Source organism: Vipera ursinii (genome assembly GCF_947247035.1).
Source record: "Vipera ursinii genome assembly, chromosome: 2".
Classification (NCBI taxonomy): domain Eukaryota; kingdom Metazoa; phylum Chordata; class Lepidosauria; order Squamata; family Viperidae; genus Vipera; species Vipera ursinii.
Genome location: NC_139513.1, coordinates 188,655,498 through 188,679,301, shown reverse-complemented (window position 1 = coordinate 188,679,301; position 23,804 = coordinate 188,655,498). Strand labels below are relative to the sequence as shown.

Below are 23,804 nucleotides of genomic sequence, written 5' to 3'. Positions count from 1 at the left end.
ATCATGAAGAAAATCTATCTCTGTGATTGTTGAGAGTCAACAAAATTTGATGACACACAATCAATCAATCCTGAAACCTTGCCAATTTTGGGTACTAACAAGTTTGAGAGTTAGTTCTTTGTAAAAAAAAAGAACAGAACAGAACTGTAAATATGGAATGTGAAATCATAATATCTGAATGTAGTATAATAAGCTTTTGTATCATCACAAAGTATTCAACAGAAGTACATCCTGACCTAGGGGAGGTCCTGTTAGAAAAGGGCAATGAATGTTATAGCATTATTGCTCAAAATAATCTTTTTTACTTTTTGTGGTATTAATTGAATATCCTAAATCATTTTGCCTAGAACCTAGAGAACTCTGAGGAAAAAATTGTGACTAACACAATGGAGTTAATTGTGCCATTTTGTTCTGGCTGTCTTCCTTATATTTGTTTGGCTTTTTCTATCAAGTTTTCACAAAGGTTGAATGTGGCAAGCATGCAGAGTAACTTTTCAACTTACATTCTCAAAAGTTGGTTTTGCATCACCGCAACCCATTTCTGTCTTCATTGTTGGCAGTGTCTGCTTTGATGGCATTTAGCTTGCCGCTTGAAATAACTGGCTGCTTTTAATCAGGACTGTTTAAATTGTTGTCAGTCTGAATATATTTTTTTCTTTTTTTAATTCAAATTTGCCTGATTGACTTTTTTTTGCTTTTTTGTTTTGTTTTGTTTTGTCTTTCTCTTGGCTGCTCCAGGAGCCATGGCTAACCATCTTATAACCAATGCTCTCCTTCGTCCTCATGGCACTAACAACCCTTATAACACATTGCTCGGGGAATCGGCCGTCTATAACAACCCTTCTGTCAGCATGTACAACACGCCAGGTGTAGTGGAGTTTCTCTCATTTTTTTAGTGAGAGTCCCATTATGTGCTTTTATAGACACAATTTTTCTTTCTTTCTGTTTTTTTTTTCTTTATTTGTAATTGAGCACAAATATTTCCCCATGCATTTCACAAAGTCTTTCCATTTCTTCCAGGCTTTTTGGCAAAATGCCCAAATTAATTTTGGAAAATATTTTTCCATTCTATTGATCGGATTATATATTTTAATTTTGATATTTTCAATTTTATTTACTCTTCAGTTCTATCCATTTAATCTCTTGCATATTTATTTGTCAATCATTCATTTGAGAAACAGAAACACTGCCAAGGTAAGTGATGCTTACCATTTATTTTCAAAATTTAAAGCTTAATTAGAGGAGGACAGAATATGTCAGCTGTGTCTCCCTCCAAAAAATGGTAATAAATTGAAGTTGACTGTCTGTACATTCCACTGAAATTAGTACAGCTGAATATTAGCAAATTGTCCACTAGTTTCATTTTAAAAGCTACAATTGATTAGTATACTATTACATGTGACCCAGATTGAATTAGTTGATTATTATCCTACATAATAATGCATATATGTTATTAATTATAGCCAAGCTTGTTTTATATCTTGCAATTGTTGCCTGAAATTTAGGTCACAGCAGTCACTTGAAAAAAGATCCTGGAATAGGTAGATGATGTCTCTTTCACCCACAGTGATAAGAAGCATTTTATGTTTTAATTGCATCTAAAAGCTACTATTCAATAACCATAGCATTACTCATATGACTATATTTTATTTTCAAAAATTAATTCAAATACAAAAATAATGGATAATTGTGTTATAACACCATAACAAATTATTAAAAGTTTTCCTTGCAAATATTATGTGATTGTTACAAGATTACTACAACTTCTTAATTTTTACACCAGATAAATCAAATTGAAACTAAATTTCCCCCATAGAATTTTACATATGTCTACTAAGAAATCCCACTGAATTTTAAGAGACTTAATGTCCTCCCAAGTAAGCATATTCAGAACTGCAACATTACAGCTCAAATGTGTTCATCTGTACAACATCTTCGTTCTAATTTGCACCTTATTATATTATATTAAAGTTATAATACATATTTTCAGCTGGAGATTTAATTGTGAAAAAAAACATGGTCCCTGCCAGCAGAATTATTCATTTAATCATGTGTTAGGTTTGCATGCTTTTTACACAAAGTTACTTTTGTTTCACATGAATTTATATGCAATTTCAGAAAACATTCTTTGGTCAAATGTGATCTCAGGGCTGATCTTGATAATGCTTTAAATCTGTGTTTCTTGGTAAATAAATGCTGTCCTGATATACAGGTATTTCATTTCATCTAAAGATTGCAATAAATCACCAATATGTTAAATTTCCAACATATTGCAATATGTTGCAATAAATCACTAAAATTGAATCCATAGTAGATGGTGGGACCTTAAATTTTTCCTGTGGATTCATTCTGCTCATCAGATTGGTTTTCAGGATCAATTTGTATCCATCTACAGGTAGTCCTCGATTTACAACCATTCATTTAGCGACTGTTACATTGTGGCATTGTAAAAATTGACTTGTGACCAGTCCTTGTATTATGAGCCTCCCCATCGTCACATGATCAAAATCTGGGCGGTTGGCAACCAAAGTGTATTTGCAATGGTTGCAGCGTCTCAGGATCAAATATGATTGCCATTTGTGGCCTTCTCGGTCAGCTCCAACAAGCAAGACCAATAGGGGAAGTTGGATTTATTTAAAAGGCATGATTCATTTAACAACTGCAGTGATTCACTTAAAGTTCATGAAATCAGCCATGACTCACTTAACAACTCCCTTGCTTAAGAATGAAAATTCCAATCCCAATCTTGGTCATAAATCGAGGACTATCTGTACTCCAATTAAGTCCTCTACAACTGATTCTGAAGTTACACAAAAAACTGATCCCAGCATATTTATATGCAGATAAAGTGGCACAGCTTTGCACAGGCATACACAAGAAAAATATTTATGTCATTTATGTAAAATTACATGAAGTAGAAAAAGAGGGAGGGAGGGAGACTATTGAATTCAGCAGTTCATTGATTTGCCCTCAAATTATAATTATGACTGTTGATTAGCCCCATCACAGTTCCCTGAAAAGCAGAGAAACTCTGGTGGGAGAGAGAAATCCCTAGGACAATAATTAAAAGTATTTATCTTGATTAATTGTGACAGTTTTTATGCTAGTTGTATTAGCAAGCTGGCCTTGCCTAATGACCAACATTGTAGAAAAAACCAGCAAGTTCATCTCATATACTCGCACCCAACTCCAAGAACCAAATTGCACTTCATTTAGGAAAGGACCAACATTCCTTGCTAAAGGTTTAAACTTTGTTTGAAAACCATGCACAATTAGTACCATACCTGGCATATTTCCTCCTTGCATAATGATCTAACTTGCCTGTAGATTTCATCCTGTTTTATTAACTGATTAAAAACTACAGCCATTTCTGCTTTTTCTCCTCATAATAGACTTTGGAGAAATGGAACTCCATCCATCTGAAGCTTGATCTGAATGAAAACACATAATCAAATTGGGCTATTTCCAAATAACCCAGATCAAATTCCAGCAGAATTCTTAAATAGACCTAAGCTAATATTCCCTATTTTTGGAAGTAAATAATAATCTGACCCCTCAATATCAAGTATGAACAATTATCCATCTGTCTCTCTATCTGTCTGTCTAGCTAAAAGGTTTATATGGGTATTTATCACAATGTAATCCTGGGCAGCTAACAAAAAATGAAACGCTTTTAGTATAGTAAGAATAACTCCCTTCCAGGGTTAAAAAAAAAATACTCTAACTAGACCTTATAATAACCTCACACCAACTACGTGTGCTGGGCTCAACTCACATCCTGACCCGGAGCCTGGGAACCATGCAACATCTTCAGGCTTTTTAGAATTTCAGGAGGGTTGAGCCTTCATTGGGGAGAATTGGATGGGCACCACTACAAAGTGGGTCCCAACAGATAACATCATTTAATAGATGGGACTTTCTGATAGGGCAGGTGAATACCTTCAACTCAAATCCCGAGGGTGGGGGAGGGAACTGTTGCAAATTGATTTTCCAGACAATCACTAGAATTCATGAATAAGGAACTTAGGCTAGAAATCTACTGTAGTGTGTTTTCTTGTGTCTAATTAAAAACTGCAGGATACCTGAATCACACAGCAAAAAAATTCTGTGTTGCGTAGCCACAGATGTAAAGATTGATGTAGAACAGACATGTCAAACACAAGGCCCGGGGGCCGGATGTGGCCCGCGAAGTGGTTTCATGTGGCCCGCGAAGCCATCCTGGAAACAGTGAGGGAACGGCCCCCACTGCCTTGGCCCTGGCCCAGAGACCCTCCTTCTGCCAGAGACCCTTAGATCTGTCCCACTCCTGCCCAGGCCCCCATAGGCACCCTTGATGCCAATGATGTAGAGCTGGCCACGCCCATCCAGTAGGCCATATGCACTGTAGCCACGCCCACCCAGTAGGCCACGCCCACCCTGGCCATACCCACCTGGCTCCCTGAGGGCAACCACAATGCTGATGCGGCCCTCAATGAAATTGAGTTTGACACCCCTGATGTAGAACATCTCAAAATTTGGCATATTTAGTGCATAGCCTTACTATCACAGGAAATAGAATTTATAACAATAATAAAACAACACAGGTAATCTTTTTAGTGACTACAATTGAGGCAGACTCCTTAGTTGTTAAGTAACGCATTGCTAAGTGAAACCACAATTGTGCTTATTATCTTATTTCAACTTTTCTTCGCCTAACATACCTGTGAAGGTCGTCCCAAAGGTGCTTTTTCAAGAGGCAACTGGACTTTCTTGTTTTTTCTTTGAAGGTGTTTCACTTCTCTTCTAAGGAGCGAAACGTATTCAAAGAAAAAGCAAGAAAGTCCAAGTTGCCTCTTGAAAAAGCACCTTTGGGACAACCATGACCTGGATGACTGAGAATCTCCATAGAAACCTGTGAAGGTCATAAATATGAGGGTTAGTTGCAAAGTTACTTTTCCATCAGCATCATAACTATGAGCAGCCGCTAAAAAAAGTAGATGCTAAACAAAGGACTACCTGTAGGATTTATATGTGGGATGTGATCTCTTGTCTACAACCCCTGATCTCAAAAGATTGGAATATGAAGGCATGAAATAAAATCCTTTTTCTTTTCTGCCAGACATAACTTGTCAAACTAGGCAGTGAGCTGAGACAAAGCCTGAGAAAAATCAAACACTAAAGAGCCAATCAGGAGTAAGAACAGCCTTTAAGAAAAGAAAGGGGCGGCTCCATTTTTTCTCTTTTGCTTTTTTTCTCACAGGAGGAGCTAAACTATCTCCACCAATGCTGGCTCCTGATAAATCAATGCCCCCAGCCTTTAGAATCTGAGTTGGAAGATCCTGGAAAAAATAATTCCATTTAGGGAATAGTGATGTTGGATTCTGATTAGAGTTTCGGATTTCATTTAGTGAAAAATCATTTGTACTGTGTACTGGTTATATTTTGCTTTACTTATTCTGCCTTCAATCTGTTTGTGTATTCCTGATTGGTAAGTAAATTCTGCAGAAGGCATTGTATTTTGTTCCTATTTTATTTTCTACTTTTGTCTTCAAATCTTGACTAATTCTTTATTTGCCTAATAAAAAATTGAATTCTAAATTCTAAAAACTGCTAAGTCTTATTCTGACAAGGAATTTAGCACATAGCATATGCTAGCTTTCTGACTTAAACTAGTGAGAATAAAGCAAGTTTGGAACTTGCCTCTGCTTTAGTAGACCATTGCAATGAGGCTTTCACTGGAATAAAGTGGATGGTAACAGATTTACCATGTAGACTCTTTCTTGAGAGTTGTGAAGTATGCAAGAGGGTTGTAAGTGGAGGATCAAGAGTTCTTCCTGATATCAAACCTGCTTGTTGTTTGTAAAATTCCTTATGACCTAAATGGCAGATATTGAGGGGCTGAGGGAATAGCCTGGAGGGTATATGTGTTATGCTTGTTCCTCAGTACTTAGGACAGGGGTCTTCAAACTTGGCCCTTTTATGACTTGTGGACTTCAACTCCCAGAATTCCTCAGCCGCTTAGGAATTCTGGGAGTTGAAGTCCACATGTCATAAAAGGGCCACGTTTGAAGACCCCTGACTTAGGATGTTATCTATTACATGGATTATATGGATTATATTATTATTTTATTGTTTGTTGCTGTGCTTAATGTTCAATCTTACTACTTTTCTGGAATATAAGCCATTCAGAGTCAAATTTGATTGAAACAGCAGATAGGTATAATAAAATAAATAAATCTAGAAAAGCCAAAGCATTTAGGGTTCTTGTTCTATTTGTAGGCATAGAAATTTTCTTTGGCCTAGAACAATGGTATCTTTTGGACAATACTTCTCAAAAATTGGTAAACTGGAAAACATGGAAACCTGTTTTATCCCACTTCCAGTCCATGTTTTCTAGTATAGACCAAAGTAAAATGAGTTTCTTCCTTAAAAGCCAAACATCCATATGTTTCCAAAATATTGTTTTTTCACCTTAACGTATTTAACCTACAGTGGAAATTGTTGATGAAGTAATCAAGACTTAATTAAAGGAAAAATTCAAATCCAATGGAGGAAAACAGAGCCTTGGTTGTTTCTATCTAGGCCCAAGGATGAGCAAACATCAAAAGAAAAGAGAAAATGGATTTTTTTCCCCTCCAAGAAAATGGAGGGAATTACATCAGGAATCATCTGAGAGATCCAGGTATAAGCGAGACAGGGAAATACGATTCATTTAACATTATCTCAGGAAAGCATATAAGAAGCATCATGGCCCAAAATTCCAGCAGTGATCTGCAACAAATGTGCTGTGTTTGTTCTTCTCCCCGAAATAATGTGGATTTCATCTAGAATCAATCGATGAAGTTCTAAAAGCAAACCTTGGCGGATTAGAGGCCAGAGCATCATCCCTACACCTTATTTGTCAAGATGAAGACTTATTGAATAGCAGTGGGGAAGTCACTGCTCACTATAAGAAATAAACAAAAAAAAGATTTATAAATCCAAAAGTTTTCCAAGTTCTTTTATGCCTCAGTCATCTTCACAATATTGCTATAAGTCAGTTTTAATTTCCCCAAAGCTTAAACTGCCGCTTATAGTTCAGGAGGGAGGGCTAAGGAAAAAAAATCCCACCCTCCCTGTAGCTTGGGGATTTTGCTTTTGAATGCTATTTCCCAGAACCGGTATTTCCACTTGTAGAGAGATAAGGAAAGTAATCTCACCCAGCTCAGCTGTTTTGCCTTCTGCTTTAAAATTCTTCTGACTCTTCATCCTCATTGGATTAGTTACCATGGGGGCTCCAGGCCTGGCAGGTCTGCTCAGTGCTGTGGCTGTGGCCAGGCAGTGCCCTCTGGGGTCACCAAGACTCCTGCTGTGGGGTCTACTGTCGATGCTCTTGCCCCATCTTCCTCCTCTTGGGTTTGCTGGGCCTCGCTAGCAGCAGCTTTGGCATGGGATTCACATGTCTTAAGGCAGGGCTTTTCAACCAGTGGTACAGGTACCACCTGTGGTACATTGGGACCTGGCAGGTGGTACGCAACCATCCTAGAAAAGTGGTAGCAGGGGAGGGTAATGAGCTGAACCAGTGACAGCACCACACAAGCCTCAGCGAGAGATGTCTGGAGCTGCAGGGCCGTCAGGGCTCAGTGGAAGCTCCAGGATCAGCGTCAGGCTCCAGCTGGATCTCAGCGCTGATCCTGCCGCTTCTGCTGAGCCCAGAAAAAGCACCAATCAGCTGGAATGTTGCAGCATCTCCAGGGACTTGTGGTTTACATTCAGATACTTGGCAACTGATTCATATTTATGACGGTCACAGTGTCCCAGGGTCATGTGAAGTGACCAAAACCTGCTACAACCACCCAGCAGAGGGGAGGGAAATAAAAACCAAACACCCCCACACACCCCACCCCCGTTGCCAATCCTCAATAGAAATGCTCACAACAATGAAAACCTCGAACAGGAGGAAGAGCACCGCCAGGCGGGCAGGCAGGTGTCTTGCTTGGCTGTGGCTTGGGGGGCACTTTTTCCAGTGCCATTGTAACTTCAAACAGTCACTAAGCAAACTGTTGTAAGTCGAGGACTACTTGTACTTCATCACTTTTTTCCTTCTTTTTTTTTGGTCATCAGGTTTTTAACACCTTGCTAGGCAACTGGTGGTACTCAGATGTTTCCATATCCTAAAAGTGGTACAATGGGTGAAAAGGTTGAAAAGCCCTGTCTTACAGGTTTGGAAGGCATCCATCATGAGCTTCATGGCTTGCTTCATGAGGCAGTTGGCATGGTCAGGTTCTTCACTTTCTTCTCCTCATGCTTGGGTACTTCCAATTCCAGTTGCTGTTCCTGTCATCAGCCACCACAACTGCCTTGGGTGAGAGTCACCCCTTGGACTCTCCCTTCCCAGTCTTTGCCAACGCCTATGGATCACCTAGATCTTGTTGAGTCCCCCAGGGTGGTGGCTTCCTCCAACCACTCAGATATGTCCAGTCTGGGGGGAGTCCTGGAAGGCTTCCTCACAGCATTCACCCTCTTTCTGGTCACTGCCTTGAGTTGACATCATGTGCACGGTGCACCTCTCCAGGTTGACCAATTCCACCTAATGTCCCAGCTGGTCCCTCAGGAAAGTAAGACTCTTGAATCCATGTGGTTGAATCAAAAGAAATGTTACTGAGAGAAAGTAGTTTCAAAGTCAGGTGGAATCTGAAAATCCCATGCCAAACACAAAGCTATTCTTTCATTTTTCCCAAGTCCCAAATCCCCAACCAGTCTACCAGCAGCTGATATGATGCCATGAAGATGTTTTGAGAATACTGAGGTACTGGGCAGATAACAGGTCACTCTCAGGGCACAATGGCCTTGGAACCAGGCTGGAACCAGCTGGGAAGGAGTCTGCTTCATCTCCAAAGACAATCTCCCTCCCTAATTCCCAAGCCTTACAGCGGGGAAAAAAAAGCATCCCAAATATGCCAATGTCCTCCCTCCCCTCTAACAGAATGACAGGACAAGAATGTGGACCTGACAATTACTTTAACAAAGAAGCAAAGGAGAAACTGAATATAGAACATCTAACCCATTATGTTAAATGTCTCTACATGTCAGCTCTATGAGGCAAGAAAAGCCAAGAAACAGATGCAAAGGGATTCCAGGAATAGTCTATATTATTGCATAGTAACAGAATTTGGAAACCTTGTCAGAGTTTGTTCTGCCTCATCTTATACCAAACAAAATCAGAGTGGGATTATTTTGAGTTTCTTTTCATAATTTCCCAGAACTAACTCATTTTTTCCTCTCTTAATTGTTCATTGCTCTCTTCCCTTTCCATGGCCAGATTTACATTTCTTTATACCACACTAACACACAAATTATGAGTAACAAGAAATGTCAGCTAGATATAAGACACAAAGTCAAATATAATATAATAAGGTTCTCCATCTCGAGATTTTTAATAAAAGATGGACAGACATCTCTAAAGTTTATTTAACTAGTTTTCCTGCACACTGCAGAGGGTTGAATTAGATAGACTTTGTGGTTCCTTCTAATTTCAAAATTCAATGGTTCTCTCTTTCATTGGTGTTAATTCCAACAGAGTAATTCATGTACCCACCAAAATAGAACAGCAAGTTACCATGACAAAGCTGATTAAAAGGAAGAACTCTAGCAGAGGAAAGCGGGAAACTCTGATCTCCATCATGTCTACTATTGCAAGGACCATGAAGTGGGTGAGGGAATATGGTAAAGGGGTAGGCATATTATCTGTGAAAAATTTATACCCTCCCCATTTTGAGTTTTTATACCATAATGGCAAATCAACACAAATAGTTCTCATTTGATAGTCCTGGAAGAAAAACTTAACAAGTTACCACTGAGTGATTTTATAACAAAGAGTTAGCAGGCTGAGGTAAAATCCAAGTCAATTAATTAATTCTGAACCTTGAGTAGCCAGAAAGTTTATAATTCTCAAAGGGTGGATTTTTAATAATGTTAAGACTACTGTGAAAATAAATGAGTCCCTCAGTGAGAGAAATGTCTGAAACTATTTAATTTAGTTTATTTTTTTTACTCTAACAGAAATAGAGGTATAGAAGAAATTTGACAAATTGAAAGCCTGGTGCTAACTGACTGTTAATAAGGCAATCCAGACAGAGTTCTTTAAGCAGTTTGTTTTTATAGGAATCAAATTCTTCTTTGTGGTTTAATATCCTTTTTAGATGAAGCTAGTAAAATCATCAATTATATGAGATTTGTGGATACATTAAACTGCAAGAAGTCTTTTTTTTAATGATCAAGAGTAGAGAGGAAAAAATAAATGAATAAAAACAAAATACAAAAAGAGAAAATAAAACTATGCAATTACAACAAGATAAACTGTATGATTCATGCACAGATAAATGAATGTATGATTCTTTATATAACAGTTCAGTAAAAAGTAATCCGATTCCATTGCAATTGCCCTGCAAGGTCTTTAGGCAATTAATTCATAAGATGCAAGTAATATCAGCTCTTTAATTCCCTGGGTAGCTGGGGCCATAAATGTGTCTTTCAGAACTGATCTTGTGGCAATAGTACGGGCACAGAGAATCTATTTCCATTGTCCAGTTCTCTGTTTCCACACAGTAGCTATGAGATTCCAAAGACTCTGTACATCTGAAAGATTAAACTTTTTTTGAAGTTAATGTATGCAATTATTTCTTCCAAAAAAATAATTATTCAGGCAATTGCAATACATAGATTTTAATGATGCACGTTCTTTTTCTATATAAACAACATAGGCTTTATGAAAGTCATATTATTTTTTTGTTACATAAGCCAAATTCTAAGACCTAATGAAATTATCCATACTGAGGTTAGAGTATTTTAGGAAAAATATTGTTCACTAGTTTCAAATGACACTTAGTCTTTAAGCCTTGAATTGATGTATTGATAATGAATATTTATAAAGGCAATTTGTAAACATTGGGATCTCGTAGTATTTGATTGATTTAATTATTTTGAGGCTGAACATGTCACTGGTCCAAGTAAAGATATCAACAAATGCTTTAATTGTACATACTGCCAGAAACTGATAAATGTTATTCATTTTTTAATGTAGAAAATGTTTTTTTTAAAATGCATCATTATCATCTGGTTGATGATCTGATGTAGAGAACCTAGTGTCTATCCAGATGTTCCATAAGGGCAATTTCAAATTAATTTAGAACTCTGGATTACCTCACAATACCAATTTAGCATTAGAAGAAGGATAAAAATGTATTTGACTAAATAGTAACAGGAGATATAGCAAATCTATTTTGTTTTTAATCCCAAACAATCCAATTAGCTAAAGGTGTTATATACAAATATTCTAAAAAACCACAGAACATTTCTCCCAGGTAAAAATATAAAACTGGTACTAGTCAAAATATATAAAGAGCAGTACAATTCAAGATTCAGAAAACTGAAACCTGCATCTTTAACAGATAGCTAATAATTTTTTCCAAGAATGCATTTAGAATTGAAGAACTCAATGAAACGGTGTGTATGAAACAGTGCACTGAGTATCTGAAAATGTTTTCTGGATATGTTTATAGGAAATCCACATGCCTCTATTGTCTGCAAGTTTCCTGATTATTATTTACATAAATTACATGAATTAATGCAAAAATGATCATATACACCAGAGTTCCCCAACCTTTCCACCTTTGTGGACTGGGGAAGAGGGGGAGAGGGGATGGATCAACGCAAGCAGCAGACACACATGCCCTCCACTCGCACAAATGGAGCATGCACTCCTGCCCATTGCTTGCTCATGTGAGGGTAGGTGAGCACATGCTCACCACCCACTTCCACAGCCCAGTTCTGAACAGCTCAAGGCCTGCTAGAAGGCCGCGGCTCGGGAATTGGGGACCCATGATATAGAACATCTTATGATAGGGTCCTACTTTATTCAATTTTGTGACAGGAATGGGTTTTTCTGTTTATCCCAAAGCAAAGTGGTGCTTGAGAATCTATTAATTGTTAGCAGAAAAAGATCCATTTTGAAATATCCCAAAATCACATCAAAAAATCAAAAGCTTCTTAACTCACTTTTAAGGATTATCATCTAGTATGACTAGTTGTTTTTCTTTTTCATTGTTCCACCTATACCTTTTACCCCTGTAGCATAAAGAATCATATTATTTGTATTTGCCTGCACAGCAACTAAAGAGCAAAAATAGACTTTGGAGAAAGCTATATACATATTCATGACACTTTTTGTTTCCCCAACTTGTTTAATTTACCTTTGAGAAGAGAGCATTTATATATATTCTATTGCTGTTTTCACCTTTAAAAACACCTCCTAAATTTGTTTATAAAGATAATTTTTCTTAATTTGTTTATACATTTTAAAGATTTCATACATAACATTCCTATGATAAATGCCATGAAAAATGCAAACAGTAGCATTAATACTGTGAGCCCAATGGCTTTTTCTAGTTACAATTACTGCCTGACATCAGATAAACAGTTTGCTGCTTAATTCAAAATTTAGCATAATATCAACCCACTAAAGGATAAATATATATTTACATAGGATTTGTTAATTTTTACATGTTGCCAACATCCAAAAGCACACAGATAGACCTCAATTTACAACAGTTTGTATAGTAACTATTCAAAGTTACAACGGCACTGAAAAAAATGACTTATGACCATTTTGCACATTTTGCATCCATGTGGTCATGTGATCAAAATTCAGATGCTTGGCAACTGGTTCATATTAATGACAGATGTAGTGTCCCGGTGTCACATGGCACCTTTTGCAACCTTCTGATGAGCAAAATCAATGGGGAAACCAAACTCACTTAACAACCGTGTTACTAACTTAATAACTGCAGTGATCCACTTAACAACTGTGGCAAGAAAGGTCATAAAATGTGGCAAAACTCACTTAACAAATGTTTCATTTGTCAATAGAAATTTTGGGCTCTGTTGTGGCTGTAAGTCGAGGATCACCTATATTTAGAACCACAGAAGCATAAAGTTGAACTGAGCCACTTAGGTTGTTGAGTCTAATCTCCTCTTTAGTGCAAGATTCCAGGGGAGTTCTCATTGGCTGTCTAGCCTCTGCTTGAACACACCCAGTGAAAGGGAGCCTGTCACCTCTTTGAGCAATGAGTTCCACTGTGGAACTACTCAGCCTGAGAGGGAGGTTTTTTTTCCCTGATATTCAACTGGAATTTGCTTTACTTTAACTGAAATCATTGTTTGGTACCTTGCAACTATAAAGAGTACTGTTTGTGTAAGATACTTTCAAGTACTTGAGGAATGTATTCCTATTCACTGTCCCCTCAACATTCTCTTTTTAAATTTATTTATTTTATTAAGATTTTTTTCTATAAAATAAATGATAAATCAAAAAAGAAAACAAAAAGAAAATAAATAAAAAAGAAACAAAATAAGAAAAAACATAAATTGACTTCTCACCTTCTTTTTAACAGACAATTACAACCTCTTGCCATTTTTTGTATTTGTCCTTTTTGTCTTTCAGTTTGTCAGAGAGATCTTTGTATAGCCATGCTGGTTTCTTCTTGAATTTCTTGTTTTTCTTTTTTAGTGGTATTGTGCTGGTCTGGGCTTTTATGATCCCATTTTTCAGAGTTTCTCACACTTCTTGGGTTGTTTTCCCCTTTAGGATTTTCATCTATGGGATCTTTCCTAGGTTCTCTCTGAGTTTGTTAAAGTCAGCTCTTTTGAAGTTCAAGACACTGGTTGGATTGTTTTCTGTTGCTAGTGTTTGTGTTATATTAAATTTTAGTATGATGTGGTCACTTTCGCCCAAGGTTCTGGCAACTTCATCTCCCTCTATCACTTCTTCTCTATTAGTTAGAATTAAGTCCGGTATGGCTTTACATCTAGTTCCCTCCTCCACCTTTTGAATGACAAAGTTGTTGGCTAAGTTGGTTAGGAATCTGCTTGATCTCCCGCTCGCTGCAGTTTGTCTCCCAGTTGATATCTGGATAGTTGAAGTCTCCCATTACTACTGTGGTATGCTTCCTACATATATTTGTTAGCTGATTGGCAAAGAGTTCATCTATTTCTTCTGATTGGTTGGGTGGCCTGTAATATACACCTATGTTAATGTCACTTTTTTTTCTTTTATATTGGCCCATATACATTCTGGAGAGAAATTATCTTAGATCATGTGCATTTCTGTAGATATGTAGTGTTCTCTTACATATAGTGCAACTCCCCCTCCTCTTTTTGTAGACCTGTTTCTTTTGAACAATTTGTATCCATCTATCAGTCCATTCCATTCATGGGTTTCATCCCACCAGGTTTCTGTAATGCCAACTATGTCATACCCTCCCTTGTGTACTATTGCTTCTAGTTCACCCTGTTTGTTCCCCAAGCTTTGAGCATTTGTATATTAGCATTTAAGATTTTTGTGCCTGTCCAAGGGAGTGTTTCCTGTGTCTCCTGGTTGTTTCAGTGTTTTTTTTCATCACTGCCTACCTCATTGTTTGCTTTGTTTTCTTGGGAGTTGTGATTGGTTTTGGGTTCTAGAGATTCTAGAGATTGGTCACTCTCCCCCCTCAGTTTTAGTTTAAAGCCCTCCTGATGAGTTGGGCCAGTCTTTTTCCAAGTACATTTTTCCCTGTTTTCGTGAGATATAGCCCATCCCTTGCCAAGAGTCCATTAAAATAGGAAATACAGTCCATGATCCAGGAAACCAAAGTTTTCTTGGCGACACCAACCTTTTAGCCAATGGTTTATTTCTAGAATTCTTTTTCCCCTCAATGGGTATTGGCCTTTCGTTGGGAGTACTAATAAGAACACTACTTGTGCTCCTAGCTTCTTAACTTTATTGCCTAGTTGTTTGTAATATCTCACTATTGTACTCAAGTTCTTTGTTGTGTCATTCATCCCAATGTGGAGGAGAAGGAAAGGGTAGCAATCAGTAGGCCTAATTATTTTGGTTAGGTTCTCAGTCACATCTTTGATTTTTGCTCCAGGGAGACAATGTATTTCCCTGGATTGTATGTCTGTCTGCAGATGGATGATTCCGTTCCTTTGAGGATAGAATCTCCTATTACCAACACTCACCTTCCTTTTTGGGGGGCTACAGTCTGAGGTGCTTTTCTGTTTATCTCTGGTGTGTTTGTTGATGTGACTTTTTAGGGATATTTGAAGTGACTTTTTTGAAGTTGTTTCTTTGCTAGGCGTCTGCCTGTTTTCTTTGAGGGGGAGGTTGTGGGTCTGCATGTTTCCATCTAAGGGGAGAAATTTCATTAGTCTTCCATTGTTTTGTATTCAATAATCTTGTTGCACTCACCATATAGAAAAGCAATCTACTATGTGTCTTTTTAATTAATCAATATACTATGTGTCTTTTCTAATTCCCCTTCAACTTTTTTCCTGCAGTATGTCAATAGGCCCTCTGCATCATCTTTTTCTGATAATTAGCATTACAATGTAATTCAATTAAACAAGACTTTTAGGGATCTAAAGCAGAGGTAGGCAAGGTGATACCCAGAGATCAATGGCTCTATCTATGAGACATGGTGCCCATGGAAGGGGAGCTGGTATGATGAACTATACTGAAGTTTTCCAAGAAGGAAGGAGCGCCTTCTGGAAAGGGGGACATGAAAAGAGGGAACACAACCCAGAGCTGGACAGGAGATAGAGGGAAAATGTAAGGATAGTCACTCTCTAGAATCCCCCAGGGTATATCCATTAGGATAAGAGTAGTACAAGTTTAGTGAGCAAATAAGAACTCATATTGAATTATTCTACATTGTGCTTGGGCTTAGCCTGAAAATGTTTCTTAGGAGCAGTAGGCATCCCACTCCCTTGGGTTAATTTTTTAAATTATTTATTTTTAAAATTATTATTATAAAGCTACAACCCAAATCATTGGATTGCAGCTCCTCACAATTTTTTTAAAAAAAAAACAAATTTTATTGTTTTTTCCAATTTAAAAACTATATATTCAGAAAGCGTGGACCATTGGGTGGGCGTGGACCATTGGGTGAGCGTGGCCCATTGGGTGGGCATGGCCCATTGGGTGGGCGTGGCTGTGTTGGTCATGGCAGACTGTGTGGGCATGGCTGGGGTGGGCGTGGCCACCTCAATGTTGCTCCTGGTGAGGGATGCCTATGGGGGCCAGGCAGGCCTGGGGGAGAGCCAGGGGGACTCTGGTGGGTGGGACAGAAGGGCAGGAGGCTCGTCCTGCGGGGTGAGGCAAGGCAAGGCAGGGGCTGCAGCGGTTGCTGCCTGACACCATTGGTCCCCACACACAGCAAGCACATACGGGCCAACTGTGTCCATCAGCACCCACAGCCTGCCGGCACCTCAGTTTTGGTGCGAGGTGGCAGTTTGTCGCCATGCGCGTTGCACCCAATGTGGCTCCCATAAGGCTGCCAGTATACCAGTTTCTTACTGCCACCTGGCTTGTTCCGCGGCCTCATGGCAGCGGCATTCAGCAGGAGGAGGCAAATGGCCAGGGTGACATTGCGTAGGTAACATCGACTCTCACGCTGCTCATGGCTTCCCCTCCCCAAGAGCCCACGAAGCCGGATATGTGAAGTAGGTGAGGGTCATGTGCTGGCCACTTCCAGGCGATGGTGCATTTTTTCATTCTTCACAAAGACTGACACTTCCCCAGCTGCATTTCTTGCCTGTTTTTCTCCCTCCCTCATCTCAAATATTTTCCAAACACTCTATTGAAGGAAGGAAGGAAGGAAGGAAGGAAGGAAGGAAGGAAGGAAGGAAGGAAGGAAGGAAAGAAGGAAGGAAGGAAGGAAGGAAGGAAGGAAGGAAGGAAGGAAGGAGGGAGGGAGGGAGAGGGAGGGTGTGAGGGAAGTCCTGCCTTAGTCTTGCCCTGCTGCCCTTTCACCATCCCCTTGCCCCCTCCTTCTGACCTATCCTGGGGGGTCTCCCATCCTATTGCTAAGGAAGCTTTGGATACAAAGCCAGGTCTCCTCACATGGAGAGGGAGTGGGTCTCCCTCTTGACTTTGCCCTCGTACCCATCATGAGCAACCTTGCTAAGGAGAGCAAGCACAGCAGCAGCAGCCTTGAGGACGAGGTAAGTGCAGCTGGGTACCACCTTGGGGAAGTGGGGCTGGACTTAGTGCTGCAGGTGCTTGAGGGCTGGGATGGGCATTTGACCTCCATGCCAGCACCCATCCACCCCCGCATGGCCTGAGAGGAACAGTGAGGCTCCTCCAGTGGACCATGCCTTGGCACTTGCCCCGGTCCCATCTCCTTCTGCCAGAGACCCTCAGATCTGTCCCACTCTTGCCCAGGCCCCCATAGGCACCCTTGATGTGAACAATGTAGAGCTGGTCACGCCGATCCAGTAGGCCATACCCACCCTGGCCACACCCATCTGGCCTGCCAAGGGCAACTGCAGTGCTGATGCGGCCCTCAATGAAATTGAGTTTGACACCCCTGAGGTAGGATATGGAATGAAGATATGATTGGTTACATCTAAAGAGATGGTGATAAATTGTTAATCTATTATATTATCTTTACCTGCTGGGAACAAAGGATTGGTGCGTTTTACCAGTCACTTACTTTCTCAACCTATTGCACAAAATATAAGGAGCAGATGAATGTACACTGCTTTGAATCTACTGAGGAAATATTAAGTATAAAGCTAATAATAAAAAGAATAAATTATGTTGGAATAAAATAAATTCATTTTATCTATTTATCCTGATGGGATAAATAATCCTAATGGGAGAAAAAATAATTTTGAATACTGTATCCAGTGTAGCTATCTCTTTGAGCAAAAGAGTTCATGCAAGAAAAGAATAGTAGCACTGCACACTGACTATACACAGTTCATAAGCCATAGTTTTATCATTGCCGACTAAACTGTCACATCCCAGGAATCTATCCACTTTATTAAAATATTTTTGATCTAAAGAATGGCTTAATGGAAACAGACCTGAGCAAAATTTATTCCAAAATTTATTATCTGCTCTCTTAATCCAGGTGGCAATTTTATTAAGATGTTGCAGGGATATCTTAGCACTGAACATTTTTTAAATTGAAATGTGCAAAGAGAAATGTAACAAAATAAAATGATCTTCAATTTTCAGGTAGACACAGTGTAGATGGAGTGAGGGAACACAGCACCGTAATACTGAACACTTTTACCTTGCTTTCTTGTGTGAGGTGAATTTCTTCTCAATTAATAGAATTTATTTATCTATTTTCCATAATTCTCTATGTGGTAGTTGGGAAGGTAGTCCTCAGTCTGACATCAGAACAGTTGGTGATCAGCTTCTGGTCTCAGTTTTCCCTCCTTTCAGACAAAGCCAGTGGAATATGGGGAACAATATGAGAACAAGATTTAAAGGGGTTTTTTTTCTTCTTCTTTCTGATATTGAAGGACTGGTCTAGAGGTCAGAATAGAGTGAAATCTAGACAGAGTTAGCCAATACTGGTTATTTTTACCTGATTGCATCTTATTCTTTAAATATTGCTTGATTGTTTTCAATATGGTCTGTAGAATTAATTTAAAATTTTTAATGAATCTGTTTTGATAGCTACTCAGTATGGCCTCAAGGTTTCTTTTTGTTTGTTTCATAACCTTAATTTAAGCTTAATGCCAGCTAGGGCAGAGTGTCTGGGTATCTACATTATTCTTAATTATATAATTCCTTAAGATTTCAATGTCATCCAGAAAATTTGTATTCTGATATTGAGATGGTATGATTCTTTGTTCTCTAAATATAATTAGCTGGTAATGATGGGCGATTTTGCAAAAACTGAAAATTAATAATTACTTTAAATATCTGAATATATACTTCAGTGAGCAATTTATGTGAGCAGGGTAAAAATTAGGACAAATACTTGGATTATTTTTCTCCATGGCTAGCCAGTTGGTAGATTTTACATTCTGGAGAAAGTTATAATTCAACTCTTTTATGACATACAGGAAAAAGCATTAACAAGGTTCTGGAGATTTCACAGGAAATATCTATATTCCTTCCTCAAAGGCTTTCAGTAGAATATTTAGGAATAAAAACTTTCCATTCTACAATAGTGAAAGATAATTGGGATCTAACCAGTGCAGAATGAAGTAGAGATTTCCTGAAAATTGGGAACTAGACTTTTGTTCTTCTGTCTAAAACTATATTTTACTAATAATCTTAGAAGAAACACTTCCAGACGTATAATAGGAAAGTTAAGTTATTGAATGAGATATCAGCTTAACTATAAAATGTTGTTTGGATGAGTTATCATTTTGAGTCTATCTTCCAAAACATTTGACAAGAATGTTCATTTGGAGACACACTTTTAATCATATTCTGCTTTCTGGGTCTATGTCAGTCACTGAAGACTGAGTTCCTCTTCTTTCAAATGAGTATGTTTGCACTGTGCACATTTTTGCATTTGGCAGTCCACTTTTAACTTCAACTAGATTGGACCACATTGTATAAATATAAAAATTAATATTTTTATTCCCTAAAATAGAGATAGTGCTCTTTTAAGTTCTTATAGAATTGGAATTTTTGACCTTTAATATGTGTTCTTCAATAGTGTTCTGGCATTAAGTTCCTCTACAACAAACACATTCCCTACAGGAAGAGTTATAATCAATGAATATATAATGTGAATATGGGATGCCCCTGCCCTGATGGACAGGGCCCTTGCTGCTGTCAGTGCCACCACCTGTCAGTTAGATCCTTGTCCCTCCTGGATGGTGACTAGCAAGTGGGTCCAGACAGTGATTCATACATCATTAGAGGAGAGGACATTTCCGGATGCTTTTAAGCAAGCCCTGGTTTGCCCCTTTAAAAAAACATCATTAGACCCCACCTGCCTGGACAATTTTCATCCAGTTTCCAACCTCCCATTCTGAGGGAAGTTTGTAGAAAAGGTGGTGGCCTGGCAGTTGCAGAGGGTCCTGGATGAAATGAATTACCTGGACCCCTTTCAGTCAGGATTCAGGCCTCGTTATGGGATGGAGACAGCACTGGTCATGTTTGTTGATGATCTCTGGCAAGAGAGAGATGGGGATAGTACAACCATCTTTGCTCTCCTTGATCTCTCAGCAGCTTTCACTACCATCAACCATGGTATCTTTTGGGGCCAGCTGCAGGGGCTGTGCCTGATGGCACAGTTCTGTTCTGGTTTGGCTCCTTTCTTTGTGGCAGCTCCCAATCGGTATTGATAGGGAGGGAGAGGGCCAGCCCTTAGCCACTATTCGGTGTGTACTGCAGAGCTGGGTACTTTCTCCACTCTTTTTCAACAACTATATGAAACTGCCGGGTGAGATCATCTGTCACCAGGGGTTGAGCTATATCCTGTTTGCTGATGACACCCAACTCTGTATTTCCAATCTTTATGACCCAAGTGATACTATGGCTACCCTTTCGTGGTGCTTGGAGGCTATGGGGCACTGGGTAGGGGACAACAGGCTTCAACTGAACCCTGGTAAGACCAAATGGCTTTGGGTTTGTGGGGCTCTGGGATCTGGGACTTTGTCATCTTTGACTCTAGATGGGGTGGCAGCAGTGTGTGTGAATATGGAATGCCCCTGGCTGCCTGCCTCCTCACCCACTGTTCCATCCACCACCACCACTGTCCCCAACCTTTTCAGCCAGAAGTGCAGTGGCAGCAGTAGCAGTGGTGGTGAAGTGTGTAAAAATAGGAAACCCCAGCCACCACTGCCACTCTACACTCTGCCCACCTGCCTGTCCAGCACTTCCTCCAGCCACCCATACAGAGTTGTCCCCACAGTGAATTGGCCATATGGAGTTATCCTGCAGCAACTTGGCAGTGGTGAGTTGGCAGAGGTGACCTGGCCACGCCAAGTTGTCCCATTCCCGATAATGTTAATTCTCGAACAACTGCCTGCCCGAAAGGGGTCATAATTTAAGTTCCATCCACCTTTTGCATGAAATGTTTGGGACTTTGATTGTTTGGTCCTACCCACCATTTGGGTGCTTCCTCTAATCCATTGAATACCTCTGGATTTCAGAATTTATGAGCTCATCAGTATCATCCAATGAATAAAACAGATTTTTTAAACGTAATATACTGTATTGCCAGGTAGTTGCATTAGTAAATTGTATTCATTTTACAAAACTGCAAAGATTATTTAAAAGTGCAATTATTTTATTGAGAATATTTATCCTATTTTCTGCTGGTGTTTTCTGAAATAAATTAACAGCCATTTTAAACATGAATTGAAGCCAAATGTCATGCTTGCTTCCTATTCTCTCACTGGCTGTTGTACACCAGCCATTCCTTCCCTTTCTCTGGCATGTCTTTGCCTCCTTCCAAGCAATCATGCCCTGCAGCAACTATTTGGGAAATGAGGTCCCTTGGGCACAAATAAGATATCAGACATGTTCCACTGTTGGAGCCTGATTACATTGTGTCTTGATGGCAGTGCCTGAGGACAAAGTTTCTGCCATTCGTGACCTTGCCCTCACAAGCTGTATTCTTGTTAGACTCATCAATCTAGCATGCATAAATTTGCAGCTGGAAATACTGTATAGTCCCAGTTCAGTGCAATTAAGTTCCTCTCATAAACTGAGGTTAATAAAACAAAGCAATGTTTATTATCAGTCAGGCCATGGTCCTGTTCCTAATCTCTTCTTTCTGATTATAATCCTACCATTCAGTGTTGTTACATTTTGTATAGCAGCTTGAAAAATTTGCTGAGACTTAACTAGCAATAGAAGTTAAATATAAAAAACCCCTCACTTAAATACTTGTGTTGTATTTCTGTGCAGAACAGAATTCTCTCAATAGCAGTGGCTCTAAGTCACCTTGAAAACAGTGTGTTTCTTACAAGAAGTGAATATAGATTGATCAAGCAGAAATCTAGCCAGAATAAATTGATTTCACCTTTTGATTAATTTATTTGACCATAGGAGTACTGCAGATATATTTTTATTTCAGCAAATCCATTTTGATAACTAAACTAGTTAAGGCAAAACATGCTTGAGAAGCACAGTCAAAGAATTCGCAATAGTGCTCATCAGACTGAAGGGAGGGAGGGAGGTCACTCCTAAAGCTTGACTCTTTAGCAATGTTATGAGTGATTTCAAGAAGAAAATGGAAAGACTGCTTTACAGGTTTGCAAATGGCATAACACTGGATAGGAATGCTAATAATCTAGAAGGTAGAAATATAACGAAAAATGAGTTTGATAGATTAAGGTAGGTGTGTCAAACTGCCAGCCCATAGGCCAGTTGTATTATGCGGAGGCCGTGCCCACCCCAGCTCCAGCAATGTGATAAAAGTCATGATACATCACGATATGTCACATGATGTGGCGAGTTTGACACCCATGGATTAAGGAAATGGGCTGAAAATAACAGAATTAATCTAAAAGAGATAAATAAAAAGTGTATGTGCTCTAGGAAACAAATTAAATTCAGAGGTTTAAAATGGAAGAATATCTGACTTGGCAACAGTGCTGATGAAAATGATCTAGTGAATAGTCTAGTGATTAGACAGTCACTTGTCTGAGATAGTATAGGTTCTCCTGCTTCAGCAGGGGGCTGGACTAGAAGACTTCCAAGGTCCCATTCTATTCTATTCTATTCTATTCTATTCTATTCTATTCTATTCTATTCTATTCCATTCGAACAGAAGTTAATTACAAACATCAGTGTTATATGACTATGAAAAACAGCAAATGCAATTTTAGACGGCATCAATAGATGTCTTGACTTTTAAAGCAGAGGAAGTAACACTTCTGTATTGGTCATCCAAACTTCTAGTGCCACTGTGCCACTATGTAAGAAGAATCTACCCACATTGAAACAGTTTTGGAGAAATTAAGAAATATCAGAGGACAAAGAAGAAATGGAGAAAATTGACAGATCTAAAGATACGTTTCTCAATATTTATAAGAGCTGCAACTTCTTTATTGTCTCTGAACACAGAACTCAACATAATGGTTTAAATTACAAGAAGCCAGATTCTAGAAAATAGGAAAAAAAAACAGCCATAAGAGCAGATTGATGTTTAATACCAATTTCCTAGGGAAATGATGAGCTCTCGTCCACTAAGCTCAAATGGTAGTTGGACAGCCATCTATTGGGCATGATTTTCTTTTAAATTTCTCCTTTGAGCAAAGAATTGGACTCTATAGTTAAACAGCTTCTTTCAGTTGTATGATTTCATAAATATTAATGATTTGTTTTCCTCCATAAACTACAGTAAGAAACACTGTGCTATGGCAATGGTAATAAAAATGTTATGAGAAAAGAATAGAGTGGTCTAGCTCAGTATATATTAATGAGGGCATAAAGCATTTCATTTGCAAGGAGTGAAAAAGAGAAGGCAAAATAATATACATCTTTTAATACAGTATTAGAAAAAGAGCATTTCTTAATTTGAAAGTGCATTCTAACACAATCCTTAGAATTGATGGAGGGTGGTGTTGCTATTACTAACATAGTTCATGTTCGATGTTTGACATAATTAAGAAGTACATTAATATTCAGCATGCCCTTTAAATACTCACAGTCTGAGTTATTATTTATTAAACATGGAAAAGTCAAATTTGCATCCATGCCCTCATTCAGAGGCATAAGTTCTGCCTTTCATTTCAACAGAGTTAAATAATGTGGCTTCAGCTAGAACACAGAGGGAAACCACACTATAACTTTTAACTATCCACTGAGTTCAAGGAGGCAGTCATGAAGAAATTTTCTTTGGGAAAGTAATTGATTGGCTTCAATTGCACCATTTTTGGCTATAATAAACAACAGTATCTGGAGGGTGCTGTTATCTGGACCCACTTGACTTTGTGTTTTTAGCTAGGATATGTGAGCATGACTGCTTCTGCTGCCTTTGATACTAGGAAGCTGAGGAGTGTGGGGATTTTTTATTAGTTTCCTTTGACCTTTTATT

The 23,804-nt window shown here is 38.8% G+C and overlaps 1 protein-coding gene across 17 annotated transcripts in view; it reads left to right on the top strand.

The window, feature by feature from the left end:
* Window positions 1-23,804, top strand: part of ADGRL3 (adhesion G protein-coupled receptor L3) — a gene marked incomplete at its 3' end in the record, with an annotated part of 394,935 nt that overhangs the window by 341,156 nt on the left and 29,975 nt on the right. For 3 of the 17 annotated variants that reach the window (XM_083351861.1, XM_083351862.1, XM_083351855.1), the window contains one exon: window positions 739-867. The exons of the other annotated variants lie outside the window; for them this stretch is intronic. In XM_083351861.1, the coding sequence (XP_083207987.1) occupies window positions 739-867 (129 nt within the window). The remainder of the gene's footprint in view (window positions 1-738; window positions 868-23,804) is intronic. 17 annotated transcript variants of the gene reach the window in all.